General features: G+C 34.2%; 1 protein-coding gene across 15 annotated transcripts in view; it reads right to left on the minus strand.

Annotated features, from left to right (window-relative positions):
• The window catches only part of PHF14 (PHD finger protein 14), a 233,701-nt gene that overhangs the window by 145,157 nt on the left and 71,752 nt on the right, over positions 1-16,792 (minus strand). For all 15 annotated transcript variants that reach the window (XR_015723980.1, XM_087861035.1, XM_087861036.1 and 12 more), the window contains one exon: positions 8,690-8,858. Coding sequence is in view for 14 of the 15 variants with exons in the window: in XM_087861035.1 (XP_087717161.1) it covers positions 8,690-8,858 (169 nt within the window). In the remaining variant the exon portion in view is untranslated. The remainder of the gene's footprint in view (positions 1-8,689; positions 8,859-16,792) is intronic.

Genomic DNA, 16,792 nt, shown 5'->3' on the forward strand with positions numbered 1-16,792 from the left:
AAGGACTCACTAAGCTCCCAGGAATGAATAAAAATGTATCACACCAACAAAGGTACTGAACCATACCAGTGAATACACTGAAAAAAGAGAAAATAAAACACCAGGTGTTTCCAGACAGAGGACAAAATGAGTTTTAAAAGCAGAAAGCAATACTGACAGCCAGGAGTCAGTCAAGTGGTACTTAAAAAAAAAAATGTAATATTTTATACACAGTCATATTATTGAGCATAAAAAATTAATTTTCAGATATGTACGATCTCAAAAATTTACCTCTCACTAACCTTTACCAAATAAATCCCTGAAGATGTTGTCCCATCAAGATAAGGGACTAAATGAAGAAAAAAAAAAATTAAATGCAAGCAACAAAAAATTCCATCTATGAAAGTTTAAAAGGAAGTCCCATGATGATGATGAAGCAAAGTCCAAGGATGACACAGAAAAACCAATTCAATTAGAGCTGGAGGAGAAAGGGATCCAGAGGAAATATTTAATAAATTATTTGACATGGCTGACCATATAAAAAATTGTGTATATTTTACAGAAAGAAAGAAAGAAAGAAAGAAAGAAAGAAAGAAAGAAAGAAAGAAAGAAAGGAAGATTGATTTACAAAGAAGTTGAATGTTATAAGAAGAGTTGCTCTTAGATGCAAGGAGAATAAAAAAAATGAAAAACAATATAAGGCAAAGGAAGTCATTTTTAAAAGTCTATTCATGCCTTCCTTTAAAAATAAACTGAATCAATGAGAATCCTTAAAATTTAATTCATTAGTGGGATAGTCTCAATTGTACGGTTTCCTTTAGCATCTGCCTCACCCCCTGCCTACTCAGCCTTACAACAATAATATGGTAAAAGGTGTTCATAAAGTGAGAAAGCACGTTTCTATTATCGTCAAGCAATATTTTGTCTTTGAAAAGTTACTATCATAAAGAAGTCAGTATGAAATTGGCTAAGTAAAACAATCAAATGTCACTTTGAAAGTAAGCAAAAGGACAATTTCAAAAAAATAAAATCTTAGAAACAAGTCAATATACAGTATACACATCTGGTAGCTCATTTGTTGAAAAGTGTCTGCTGGATGCATTCATAAAATTTTTTTAGAAGAACAGTAATTATAATAAAGGTAACTTCCAGAAAGGGAAAAAGTAAGATTATCAACAAATATAGTCTTGAAAAATAAAACAATTTTTATTACATGTCATGAGCCTAATTATAAAGTATTACCATCCTAGATTCTTTTAATAACAATGTGTGTACTTTAACCCTCTAATCAAGAGTGTTTTTTTTTTTAAGATTTTATGTATTTATTTGAGACAGAGAGAAAGCATGAGAGAATATGAGTGAGAGGGTGAGGGGGGAGGGAGAGGGAGAAGCAGACTCCCCACTGAGCTTGGGAGTCTGATGAGGGGCTCAATCCCAGGACCCTGAGATCGTGACCTGAGCCAAAGGCAGACACTTAACTGACTGAGCCACCCAGGCTCCCCCAGTAGTGTTAAAGATAAAATAATACATGCAAATGTGAATTAAGATGAGACTTTTAGTTGTAGAAAGGACTGCCAATTATCTAATTTATTTTATAAATGAAGATACTGAGTATAAACAAGGTAAAGTACTAATCCAAGGCCACACAAGGGTTATTGGCAGAGTAGGAAGTACAATTCAAATCTACCATGTGCTTGCTAGTCCTGGTACTTTCCACCACACACTATGCTATCTCTTACAGGTTTTGATGCTATCTAAAACACTCAAGAAATTGACTTTGTACCATCTTCTACTTTTTTAAAGGGAATAATGCTACAAAGAAAATGTCCTAGAGAGGAAAATATCAGTACATTAATGGATACTTTCTAAAGCAAAATTATAAGTCATATCTATAAACAAGATATTTCTAATTGAGTAAACAGAAGAGTTACTTAAATTTAATTACTTAATTTCCCAAAGTCCTCCCTCTCGCCTTCTGTCTATGGTTCCATATTTGTAACCTCAGATTTGAAACATTAAGTGAAGGCCATTTTACTCTGGAGGTCATGAGAGTCAGATGTTTCGCTTTTTCACAGGCTGCAGCCTTCTAGACCTTTCCATCAGCTCCCATTTCACAGTCCTGGTAGGCTTTGCAGACTTCCCCACAAATTCTCATTTTTCTATCCACACCACAGTGCTCTCTGGGCTGAGATCTTCACTGTCAAATTCTCTGACCTGGTATCAGCTCCTACCACCTACTCAGTGCTTTAGGATAGATATTTCATTGACAATTTTTCTGATGTTCGCCAGAACCCCTTGACGTATGGTGAAACCCCGGCTATGCCAACAGTAGTATAAGTCCTTAATTCCCCACAGAATGAATTCTATTTTCCTGACCAAACCTTTAGCCACTAAGCTGCTGAAAGTATGAGAAGCCTGTGATTCTGGCCCAAGGACACGTGCCAGGAACCATCACTGGAATCTTGCCTGGAAAAGCAGCCTAATGAAGCATTTAAAAGTTTGGCCTCAGAAGCTACCTTAGTTTGATTCCTGGCTCTACCACTTAGAAGATGCTATGTCCTTAGGCAAGTTACTGAAATGCTTTGCCTCAGTTTCTCAACTATAAAATGGTAATGACATTTGTAACTACTTCATAGCATAGTAATGACAATATAAAATACAAAGTAAATAACAGAAAATGGTTAAATGAAACTATGCTTTTCAACCCTTTTTCTTCAGACTTAGTCCTCCTATTTGTGCCCAGTAATAAAAAAGAGAATATGGTTCCTGAGAGACTGAAATACTGAAGATGGGATATTTGTGAGCCAATCTAAGATGATGTTACAAAGTTATATTCCTGGAGCAGGGAACAATATGTGAAGAATTTTCTAAAACCAGATCATTCCCCTTTTACTTATTGATACTTCATTATTTCCATGTTTCTTGAACCGTGCCCATATTACTTTTCCATATGACTCACAATCACTTTTTTCTTATTTTTTGACAGATATGCCAAAAGAAATGTCAGATAAAGTTCAAAATACATACCCTTATAATACAGGTAGATTCAAAGCATGTGAATTGGGCTGGGGAAGGGTAATGTTGGGAGGAAAGTCAAAGGAGACTTTACACTTTTTGAATTTCTCATAACAAAAAAATATTCACATATTACTTTCATAGTTAACATTTACTTTAAAAATAATTCTAACGTTCAGAATAAATTTTTAAAAATAATGGTAACCTAACAATTAAATATGAGATAACATGAAAATATGAATCAGAGAGAATATCCGTGTTTGTACAGGAGGAATATTTTCTGAAAATACAGTATTTTCATTCTTACAACTTAAAAATAGCTCTTTTAACACCAAGTCTTTAGTGCTATCATTTTTTTCTTTTTTAAAATTTTTAAAAAATTTTTATTAGTGCTGTCATTTTTTTCAAGTAACTTTTCTGGCTAATCTTTTATCATCTTTGCGTTGCAAAAAATTAGGGAAAAAAAGCAATACTGGGACTACTTACTTTGAAAACATCTATATCTTATTGGATCTACTGTCTCAAAATATGCTGTATTCATTCAGACTTCTATAAATTCTTATTAAAGAAATCAGAGTAGAATAAAATGAAAAATGAGTTTCCTCAGTATCTAAATAATAAAAATATAGTAAGCCTTGCTGAAGTGTTCTATTCCCCATTGCACTCTCTGGCTATGATAAATGGAAATTGCCTGTCAGCAGGAAAAAGTGGATGCTATTCTTCTAATAGCGGCCTTATTGGCACAAAGCAGGCACTGGAGCACAAAAATTGAGTCCATGGGCCCATCTCTCTTAACACTGATCAAATCAAATGAACAAATCAAAAAGATATTTGTTGCTTAATCAAAAAAGCTGAGATGCAATAAGCCAAATGTTTTAGGTAGAGTTGGAGTAACTAGTTAGGAAACACAAAAACCACTATGTACTTCTCCATCTTCACTGCCAATACCAAAGCCTGCACTCTTTTTTTCTACAGCAAGTTTCATTGTACTCACAATTTAGAGGGAAAAAAAGCAAACCAACATAGAATAACAAAATAAACATATACTGGTGGCTAATATATACACATGCTATCAGTGTACTTACAGATTTGCTGCTTCTATTTTTTTTTTTTTAATATCCATTTCCTCAAGGTAGAATAACCTTCAAACATTTTAACTCCTACACTACTGCACTGTGATTGAGAGGAGTGACACCAATGGTCTTGTACAAGCTTGCAGGGGGGAGAGAAACACTTCACACTCAACCGAAAGTGCAAAGAAAAGGAGTGTTGAATCTTATATTTAATGTGAACAAACTCAGGTATGCAAGTTAATAAGTGGATATGTGACCACCTTACCATGGATAGCACTGTGCTATCCATGACACATTCCCAACTATGCTACCTAAAAACCAAATGTTTTACAACTCCATTTGTACAACTAAATTTCTACAGACCTTAAAACAAACAAACAAACAAACAAACAAAAAACAACCACAGATCATTAATTCACACTGAGTTTAAGTCCTATTCTGCTTACTATCTGTAAGATCATAGGTAGGTTACTCAAGCTTTCTGCATCTCAGTTTCATTTTGAGTAAAATAGGTGTTATAACAGTCAAATACTAACTTATTTTTTTTAAAGGGCGAGTAGGCCAGAGGATTAGTACAGTGTCTGGCATATGATGAGTCCTCAATAAATATTAGATATTATCACTATTAAACAGTCTCAGATAAAAGTAGGCTAATCCCTCATGTCCTCTTCTGACTTACTATACTTTGAAGAAAATAATGAAGTAAAATATCCAATGATTGAATAGTAGGAAGAAAGACAAAATAATAGGATGGTTGGGTTTATTAGCAGTATGGACAAACAGAAGTTAAATTCATTGAGTAGCAACATACCAGGATTTACTCAAATATTTCAACATGTAAATCCCTTCCTTCCCTCTTTTGCTTCTTTACTACTACCATGATGTTACTTTTAAACATAAAGATATAAAGTATAAAAGGTAAGAAAGTAGTAGCAGGGGGAAGAAAATACGTTCAATAAAAATGGGACTTCAATCTATGGCAGCCGTGATGACTTTATATTTTTGATGGTTCTTAGAGACAACTCAATAGCAAAAGTCCTTTAAAAAAAAAAAGATAAAAGTGCTATATGCTTAATCATACTATAAAAGTCTGAATTTTAAAAATAAAATTATTCTAACAGAATACCAATTCACATATCCCACAAAATAGATTTTTGAAATAAGGGAAAAATCATTTTACTAGCATGAAATAGCCCAAACTTTTCTAAAAACTGTGCTAGTACTATAACCCAAAGGAACTTAACAGAAATGGATAGAAAGCTGTAGAACGAATTATCATTTTAACAGTTTTATTAAGTGATATATTATTTTGAAATGAGAAATTAAAGCTTAGGATGTATGTCATGAATTCCCTACATCACAAAGGTAAATTTTCTTGAAAATTTTGATAGAGCAATATGACTATTGTGAAATGAAGTACACTTTGATCAATAATGACAGGAAAAATAAAAACTAACAAAAGCAAGAATTATAAGAAATTTAAGGCTAGAATGTCCAAAGATGTAATATATGTACTAAAATAAAAAGTATAAGTAGGAAGATACTAGGAACAACAATTAAAAAATTAAACAAAGGGAGAGATAAATCACTTATTTATTATGAAAGATACTTGGTTATACAAATGAGTTGGCAGTTAGGTACCTGGATTCCCATAATTAACAGTATGCTAAGAAAAGAAAGTAGACTGCCTCATTTTTAACCATGCTGTCTAATAATTCAAAATGTTAATACAACACTGAAACAGAAATAAGATAAAAATTAAGATAACAATAGAAACTCAGCCTAAATGGTAAGATCAAGATCAAGATGACTGAATCACTCTCTTCTGCATCTCTCATTCTTACGTTCCTTGATCAGGTACCTGACCAATTGAACATTCTCATCAAAGGTTTTCTGAATTGCTTTATGGATTGATGGGGGGAAGGGAGGGAAGAAGGAAGGAAAAGAGTAAGAGTAATAATCATAAATATTATGTAGATAGTTATTTTCAAACTTTAGTCTGCATGAGAATAACACCTAAGAAGTCTGCTCAACCCAACCCCTAATTCTAATTCACTAGCTCTAGAATGAGTCCAAAACCTACATTTCAACAAACACCCCAGAAGATCCTGATACAAGTAATTCATGGCCTCTAGAACACCATTTCCAAACCCTATCACCCAGAACTCTACGGTACAATAAAAAAATGGGTCTTGAATAAAGTACTCTTTGATAAGCTAGAAAAAAAGTTAACCATTTTTCTGAACAGTAGTGTTTCTCAGATCTTCAATATATATTTGAATTCATCCATGAGAGAAAATAATCATATTATATTTCCTAAAATTACTGGCCGTGGAATTCTTTTGTGTTTTACCCACCCATATCTATAAGAAGACTAAGACTTTTACACAAGAAAACAAGAGACAAAGAATAAAGTAAAAAGAATAGGACTACGCTAGAAAATTTAAAAGCTTCCTTATAATTCTAGGCTGGAAAAGCAAACAAGTAAATTAGAAAAATATAGGATCATCTTTCATCTTAAGTAATATTAAATATGGGCACATAGATATCACTATAATAGGTATGAAATTTCCCCTCTATATATAACTCCAAAGTTAAGGATAATAACACTGGGCCTAAAGATTTCTTTAAACAATAAAGAAAGAAAATATTTCATAAAAGGATAATCTTTGTACACATAGACACATGAATAGTTTTTCTCTAAGATCTTAATAGTTGCAGATATTGGCATCGAAGTTACAGAAAGTATATTAGAAATAGAAATAAGCAGGCTTATTTAAAGAAGGAAAATTCTCTTTAGTTCATTTGTAAACAAAATATATTCATGAGGCCTAAAAAAATGTTTTAAACTAGTGGGAATTATAAATAAAACAATTTCAAGTTGATCAATTTAGAGTACTAAAAATCAACTATTTAAATTATCTAAGAGGCAATTTCCATATCTGGGTCATCAATTTCAAATAAGGCCATAACACAAAGCTGAATGAAATACTCTAGGTGACTTCTCTTAAATAAGATCTCTTCAGTGATTAGATTAAATATGGTTACTACAGATTAAAGAACATTTTTGAGAAAGCTGTTACTTCCAGGAAAAAAGCAAAAACTCTCTAAAACTAAAGAGGTAACAAAACAAAGGATGACAACTAATCCAAAAAGTATCTACATCTCCTTCAGGGAGGCAGATTTTTGAAAAGTGTCTACCTTGTTTCAAGGTAAGAAAGTAAAAAATGCCTCCCCTAAGAATTTGTTTGGGGCAGAAATTCATACGACTTGCGTAATGGAAAAGGCACATACACCAAATTTATTTAAAATGGTCTTAAGTTGGTAGATCTCCCAGGTACCTGGTAGTAACAAATATAAATGCCTCCTGGAAGAAATTCTTTAAACTCTAACCTCAAAAAATTTTTATTGAGAAACTAACAATCTCATAGAAAAACTGGAGAAGAACTGCATTTACATTTCCTAGAAGAGAAAATACAACTTACCAAATATATAGATACTCAAAGTCATTAATACTGAGGGAAATGCAAAATAAAATGATATACTATTTTACATGTACCGCACTGGATAGTATTAAAATATTGGACACAACAAGTCTGGGGAGCAACAGTTAGATTATTCATTGCTATGAGTGTGAACTGGTTTGGAACACACCGGAATTACCTAGCAAAGCTGAAGATGCACAACCCAGTAACTAAGCAAATGAGCACCTTGGTATATACCCTAACTCCTTGTTACCATGCTGCAGGAGACAGCTACAAAATATTTAAAACAGGGTTGTTTACAAAAGGAAAAAGATGGAAACAAAACTGCCAATCTACAGAACAAAATATATGATCTATTCCTTTAATAAAAAACTACACATCCGTGAATATAAATGAATTATAACTACACAGATCAGTATTTATGAATCAAATCAATGGGTTAAAGTATCAAATAACAAAAGAAAAAGTCTGACTCCATTCATACAAAATTCAAAACCCACAAAACTATGTGTTACTTACGAATACACGCATTTGGAGATTAATTATTTAAAAAAAGAAGAAATGAGAAATATAAAAAGTTGAGGATGGAGGTAACCTCTGTGCTACATAGATAAGAATGTGATTACCAAGGATTCACAGGGGACATCAAAGCCTTTGGTAATGTTCTTTTTTTTTTTTTTTAAGATTTTATTTATTTATTTGACAGAAAGAGACACAGCCAGTGAGAGAGGGAACACAAGCAGGGGGAATGGGAGACAAAGAAGCAGGCTCCCAGTGGAGGAGCCCGATGTGGGGCTTGATCCCAGAACGCTGGGATCACGCCCTGAGCTGAAGGCAGACACTTAACAACCAAGCCACCCAGGCGCCCCTGGTAATGTTCGATTTTTGAAGCAGGTCGGTGGATATAGTGGACATTCATTATTATTGTGCTTTAAGTTGAATACATAAAACATAAATTCTCATGTATGTATGGTATATTTCATAACGTAAAACAATAACTCTTAAGAATGACCAATAGCAATATACTGGTTTCTTCCTTTGACTCCTGAGTATATGTTCACCCTTCGTCTTTCTCACCTCTTAAATTTTGGCCTCAGATTTCTGTGACGATTATGATAAATGGGGGAAAAAAATTACCGTGTTTCTTATTGGAATCTTCTTGGGTTCTGGAGGCATATCCTGTGGAACAAATTTCACCGGTTCTTTAATCTGCCTCCTTGATCGTTTGGTTCCATCTGGTAAGGTTTCCATGGCCATGTCTGCTTCCATGTCACTGCTCCCTGCCTGGTCACATTCTGAACACTGCCTACATAACGAAAAAAATGTAAGTTCATACATTTATTTTTATTTTCTAGCATTAGCTATGGTTTCTATTAATACAAAATTCAGGTACATGTGAAGAATATATAAAAATATACACTCCTGTAAAAACGACAATAGTAAATATATAAAGCAATTTCTAGGTGGACCAACATAAGAGATTTAGCACTGATGGCGGAGTCCAAGGCAACAGAAATCTGTCTTTCCACCTAGAAAACAACTGCATTGGCAGAATCTGTTTGATGCAATTATTTTGGAACTCTGAAGTCTAGTAAAGGCCTGCAACTTCCAACTTTCCTTTCCAATGAAAGACTTGCACAGGTAAACTGTATTAATTTAGTCAATTTCAGCTCTGAGCCAAGTCACAGCTACCCATTCTCCAACCAAGCCACAAAGCAGGCAGGTGTGCACGTGTTCCTGCAGTAGCTTACATACAGCTGTTAGGAGCCAGGATGGGCAAAATAAACCACGTCCTCCAAATATTGAGCATCTGTGCTCTGATCACAGAAGTACAAAGAGGTGGGTAAACTCCCCCTTGGCCCGAAAAGACTTCTAGAACTTAAAAGACCATTTCCCTTTATCCCCCACCTTCATTTTTCTCTTTGCCCCCTTTTGGGAGCCAGACATTAAAGACATGGACATTCAAAAATAAGTGAATATACAGGACAAATTAGAAGGTGATCACACTTGCTCAGGGAAAGGCTCTGAAAAGACATAAGGCTGTAAGTTAACACCTTAGTCTGTTTCTCAGCACAGAGACAGCACACTATGATAAAAAACAAAACAAAACAAAACAAAAAAAGAAACAAACATAACCAAAACACAGCAAATGCTGGGAATGGAAGAAAATCTCATTTCCAAAGTTATCACATTATTAAATTCCAAATGTCCAGTTTCTAACAAAAACCTCATAAAGTATACAAAGAAAAAGGAAAGTATGGTCCATTAAAAGGAGGGAAATTAACAGAAACTGTCCCAGAAGACCTGATGGCAGATCTGCAAGACAAAGAGTTATTTTTTAAAAGCTCAATGAACTAATAGAAATCGTGGAGAAAGACAAAAAAATAATTTATGAACAAAACGGAAATATCAACAGAGAGACAGAAAGCTTAAAAATAAACCAAATGGTAATTCTGGAGATGAAAAGTACAATAACTGAATAGAAAATTTACTAGAGGGATTAAAAAGACCTGAGCAGCAAACTTTAAAGAAAGAACAATGGAAACTACAAAGTCTGAGAAACAACCAGAAAAACAAAAAACAAAACAAAAAACCTGGAAAAAAGTGAATAGATCATAAGAGGCATGTGGGACATCAACAACTCGACCAACATTTGCACTGTGGAAGGCCCAGAAGAAGAAAAAAGGGGCAGAGAGAATGTTTGAAGAAATAATGACTGAAAACTTCCTAAATTTGATGAAAGAAGATAATATAAAATCCAAGAAACTCAACAAATACCAAGCAAGAAAAACTCAAAGAGTCTCCCACACACCAAGATGCATTATAATCAAACTTTCCAAATAAAAAGACATAAAGAGAATATTGAAAATAGAAAGAGAGAAATTCAGAATCATCACATACAAGGGATCCTCAATAAGACTACAAGCAGATTTCTCATCAGAAATTTTGGAGGCCAGAAGGCAGTGTATCAATATATTCAAAGTGCTAAAAGGACCAAACAAACAAAAAAATTTGTCAACCAAAAATCCTATGTTCATCAAAAGTGACCCTCAAAAGTGTGGGAGAAATTAAGACAGTCTTAGACAAACAAAAGCTGGGGGAGTTTGATACCACCAGAATTGTCCTACAAGAAATGATAGAGAAAGACCTGTAGGGTGGAGGGGGAAAAAAAGGACACAAGACAGTAACTCAGGGCCCATTATGGAGAAATAAAGATCTCAATAAAGGTTAATATATGATCAATTATAAAAGCTAGTATTATTAAAACAATGGGTCATAACTCTACTTCTTGTTTTTTAAATAAGAGACTAATACATTAAAAAAAATTAATACCCTAAAAGCTAATATTATTACAAAACTGCTTTTTCTTTTTTTTTTTTTTTTTAAGATTTTATTTATTTATTTGACAGAGAGGCAGCCAGTGAGAGAGGGAACACAGGCAGGGGGAGTGAGAGAGGAAGAAGCAGGCTCCCAGCAGAGGAGCCTGATGTGGGGCTCGATCCCAAGACTCTGGGATCACGCCCTGAGCCGAAGGCAGATGCTTAACGACTGAGCCACCAAAGCGCCCCTATTATAACTGTTTCTTAAGTCCACATTCATGTTGAAGAAGGATTTAAATAAGATACAGAGGGGTGCCTGGGTGGCTGAGTCAGTTAAGCAATTGACTCTTGATTTCAGCTCAGGGCATGGTCTCAGGATCATGAGATCAACTCCTGCACCAGGCTCCACACTGAGCATGGAGCCTGCTTAAGATTCTCTCTCCCTCACCGCCCCCCCAAAGGCTCACACTCCCAATCTCTCTCAAAAATATAAATAAATAAATAAGATATACAAAGATATACAAATGACTAATAAGCACAAGAAAAGATGCTAAACATTACTAATCATTAGGGATATGAGAATCAAAACCACAATGAGATACCACCTCACTTCCAATAGGATGGCTATTATCAAAACAAAAAAACAGAAAATAGTAAAAGTGTTCACAAGGATGTAGAGAAATTGGAACCCTGTGCACTGTTAATGGGAATGTAAAATGGTACAGCTGCTCTGGAAAGCAGTATGGTGGTTCCTCAAAAAATTAAACATAGGATTACCATATAATCCATTCTTAAAGAGATATCTGTACATCCATGTTCGTAACAGCATTGTTCACAATAGCTAATTGTGGGAACAACCCCAGTAACCACTGACCTATAAATGCTTAAGTAAAATGTGGTACACATACAATGAACTATTATTCAGCTTTTTAAAAAAAGAAGAAAATTCTGCAATATGCTATGACACGGATGAATGTGAAGACATTACTCTAAGTGAAATAGGCCAGTCACTAAAAAGACCAATACTATATGATTCCACTTAAACGAGGTACTTAAGAGTAGTTAAAATCATGGAGACAGAAAGTGGAATGGTGGTTGCCAGGGGCTGGAAGGGAGGGAGGAATGGGGAGTTATTATTTAATATGTAGAGAGTTTCAATTTTTACAAGATGAAAAATGCCATATAGATTATTGTATTTAATATAATAATATAATAATTATTAATGTATTTAATACCACTGAACAGTACCACTTAAAAATGATTAAGATGGTAAATTTTGTTATGTGTATTTTGCCACAATAAAATGTTTGAAAAAACAAGAGTAACATTAAAAGAGAATTAAACACTGAAACTTCAGTCTAGATCAGTACTATCCAGAACTTTATGTTAGAATTATCTATACTGCATTATCCAGTACAGTAGCCACTGGCCATATACAGCTATTGAGCACTGGTAATGTGGCTAATGTAACTGAGGAACTGATTTTTAAATTTTAATTTTAATCAATTTAAATTCAAGGAGTCACATGTGGCTAGTGACTAACACTTAGACAGCAAAAGTTTACAAAATGATTGTTGAAAATCTTGATATTGCCAATTATAAAGGACCGTTTAAAAATTCATTAGAAACTGTTAAAAGTAAATTTTTTTCATATATTTTCTTCAAATTTAAAAGAATGATCAAAAAGTTTTTTACAAGCTTAACTTATAGTGTTATCTTTATAAAAATAGTTATAGTAGATAAAATTATATTTGATAATTAGTTTACATATCATTATCCTTAGTTCATTCAAAGACTTCTTATCATTTGAAGTCATATTCCATCAAAACTCACATCTCTCACTGAATACAGTAAACATTATCAAACTAATATTTATTTTTTAAAAGTGACAACTTTAGGGGCGCCTGGGTGGCACAGCGGTTAAGCGTCTGCCTTCGGCTCAGGGCGTGATCCCGGCGTTATGGGATCGAGCCCCACATCAGGCTTCTCCGCTAGGAGGAGTTGTGTTCCCTCTCTCGCTGGCTGTCTCTATCTCTGTCGAATAAATAAATAAAATCTTTAAAAAAAAAAAAAGTGACAACTTTAAATTTTGAACTCCAGTAACAGAGTTAAATGCAACATGCAATTTGTGTTAATAAGACACATACATTAATTGCTAAAATGCAAATTAATATTTAAGGCTTTGATTTTAATATCTAAAAATTCCCATTGATTAAACCAAAATTGTTAAGTAAAAATTTTAACACTAAAAAAATGACGAGTAAGAAAAAAAACAAGGAAGTAATTTACCATCTGTTAACTTAAAACGTTTTATATGTCTATTGCTAGAACAACCAAGCACTTTATTCCTTGGATTCACAGACTGGCACCAATATTAAAATACAGGGGTGCCTGAGTAGCTCAGTCGGTTGAGCATCCAACTTTTGGTTTCTGCTCAGGTTGTGATCTCATGGGTAGTGAGATCAAGCCCATGTTGGGCCCTGCTCTCAGTAGGGAGTGTGCTTCAAGATTCTCTCCCTCTGCCCCTTCTCCTTCCCTGCTCGCATGCTCTCTTCTCTCTCTCTAAAATAATTTTTTAAAAAATACGAATAAAGTGTAATATACCCAATTGCTCCTGTTTGTCCTATATGAAAAGACTAAAGACTAGGATGAACAATAAACACCTAACAGTATTCCTAATTGAAATAATGAGTATATTTTGAAACAATCTATTGGCAATCCTAAATTGTGAAAACCCCACAAATGTTATTGTTAGTAAATAATAAATACAACAAACATCAAAACAGAAATGCCTATAGAAACATAGCAAATTATATAACAAAAGGACTAGTTCCTTAAGTCATCATTTCTACCAGTGAAAGTGAAATGTAATCAAATTTTCTCAGTTCCAATTCATTTTTAACATGCATGAGTTTCTGGGATATAGAAACAAGTACCTTTTTAGGATGAATCATTGTTTCAGTTATTTTATTTTATTTTTTTTTAAGACAGCCAGCGAGAGAGGGAACACAAGCAGGGGGAGTGGGAGAGGAAGAAGCAGGCTCCCAGTGGAGGAGCCTGATGCGGGGTTCGATTCCAGAACACCAGGATCACGCCCTGAGCCAAAGGCAGACACTTAACGACTGAGCCACCCAGGTGCCCCTCAGCTTTTTTTTTTTTTTTAATTTAAAATTTTTTTCTTCTGTTTCTCATTTTGTAACAATAATCTTTGTCAGGACATTCTCTAATTTCTTATGCTCATTCTCATCCTCACTAAAAGTAATACATTTAGGTCACAAAGAAACTTGCTTTAGAGCCCTCTGACAGAATTGTTATTCCCTGAACTCCACAACAAAACATTGATGAAATGTAACCACCAATGCAGAAATTTATCTATGTGTTTCAAAACAACTGCCACATCATAGTTACAGTACAGAGTCTACACAGATGAACATACCACTTGAAACTTCTCAACAATCTATTAAATACTATAGGCTCTATCTTTTATGTATCATTTAAGATATGAAAAAGCATCTCTACTACATTAATCAGTACACAAGATCCTAGGAATAATAATCTAGGATAAAGCTATGGCCTAATTCAATGGGATTAAGTAATATTTGGGGGTAAGGTCATAATTATCTTCATAATGTCAAAACACATACCTGGCTTCTTCTAATAACCCACTAAGCTGCTATCCTGTATATTTAATCCTGTGTATTTTTATATTCTACGAAGGGAAGAAAATCCTGTAATTTATAATTCCCATGCAAAATATTAAAAATAACCTTATGTAATCAAAATATTTAATTAATTAAAAAGGAATTTTTAAAGTATAAGCAATAAAAATTAATATCAGGAATTTACACAAAAGAACAACCTTCATACTGAAATGAAATGCCAAGAGATTTTTCTCATTTGCTATACCTTCTTCATCTCCTACGCCACACATTCCAACTTATGTTTAGAAGGGGATTTAAAAATTTTCAATTACTAAAGAAAAATGATTTCCTTGTATAATAATGCTAAGACAAGTACACTATTTCAGTTTATAGAAAAATTTACTTGTATATGTTAGAGAAAAATAGATTTTATGAATCCTTAAATGTAACAAATTCAGTGACAATTTATTTCTCAAATATTATACATAATTCATGTTTTGCTTTTTTTTTCCTTTACAAATTACTTTTCTCAGTCTTCAAAGATTCTGTTCATAGTCTGTTTTTTCCCTTATCTCTAAGCTTTTTTCATGTTTTCCACTCTTTTTAAAGGAAAATCTTCACAGGTGCCTATATAAAACTTTAGTGAAATACAAATCAAAACCACAATGAGATATCACTTCCAACCTGTTAGAATGGCTGTCATCAAAAAGATAAGAAATAATAAGTGTTGGAGGAGATGTGGAAAAAAGGGAATGCTCATATACTGTTGGCGGGAATGTAAACTGGTGCAGCCACTATGGAAACTAGGATGGAGGTTCTTCAAAAAATAAAAATAGGGCACGCCTGGGTGGCTCAGTTGGCTGCGCATCCAACTCTTGATTTTGGCTTGGGTCATGATCTCTGGGTCATGGTATCATCTTCGAGTCAGGCTCCACACTCAGCACAGAGTCTGTTTGGGATTCTCTCTCCTTCCGCCCCTCCCCCCACAGGAGTGCTCTCTTGCTCTAAAATAAATAAATAAATCTTTAAAAACAAAATAATTAAAAATAGAACTACTGTAGGATCCAGCAATTCCACTACTGGGTATATATCCAAAGGAAACAAAATCCCTATCTTGAAAAGATATCCACACCCCCATGTTTATGCATCATTATTTATAAGAGCAAAAACATGGAAATACCCTTTCTCCATCAATGAATGAATGGATAAAGAAAATGTGGTACATATATAATGGAACATTATTCAGCCATACAAAAGGAAAGCCATTTGTAACAGCATAGATGGATCTTGAGGGAATTATGCTAAATAAGTCAAAAGCAAATACTATATGACCTCACTTATATGTGGAGTATTTCTTTTTTTTAACCCACAAATTCATAAATAAAGAGTACAGATTGGTGGTTGCCAGAGGCCGGGCTAGGGGAGGTGGACTGGGACAGGGGGGTGCAAAAGGGTAAGGGTGGTCAAAAGCAACAAACTTTCAGTTAAAACATAAATTTACGTATATATGTATGTATGAATGAATGAATGGATAAATAAATAAATAAATAAATGGGGGTGGTGCCTGGGTGTTTCAGGCAGTTAAGCATCGGACTCTTGATTTCAGGTCAGGTCATGATCTCAGGGTTGTGAGATGGAGCCACAAGGTGGAGCCTGCTTAAGATTCTCTCTCTCTTCCTCTTCTTCTGTCCCTTCCCCGCACTCTCTCTCTCTAAATAAGTAAATAAATAAATAAGTCCTGGGGATGTAATATACAACATGGTGACTATAGTTAATAATAACTGTATTGTATATTTGAAAGTTGCTAAGAGAAATCATTTTTTTTAAAGATTTTATTTATCTGAGAGAGAGAGCACACACAAGCGCATGCACATGGGTGGGCTGGGAGGGGGGAGGGAGAGGCACAAGCAAGCAGACTCCACCCTGAGTGTGGAGGCCTACATGGGGCTACACTCCAGGACCCTGAGATCATGACCTGAGCTGAAATCATGAGTCAGCCACTTGACCACTTAACTGACTGAGCCACCCAGGCACCCCTAAGAGAACAGATCTTAAAGTCCTTATCATAGGGAAAAAAAAAAACATTTAACTATGTGTTACAATGGATGTTAACTAAACTTACTGTGGTAATCATTTCACAATATATACATACATCAAATCATTATGCTATACACCTAAAACTAATACAAGGTTATATGTCAATTATCTCTCAATAAAAAGAAAAAGAGTTAACAGAGGAAGGGAAGGATAAATTATTAAGAAAAACAGGGGAAGAAACC

This window comes from Ursus americanus, chromosome 3, assembly GCF_024610735.1.
Source record: "Ursus americanus isolate L20-20 chromosome 3, mUrsAme1.1.p, whole genome shotgun sequence".
Taxonomy (NCBI): Eukaryota; Metazoa; Chordata; class Mammalia; order Carnivora; family Ursidae; genus Ursus; species Ursus americanus.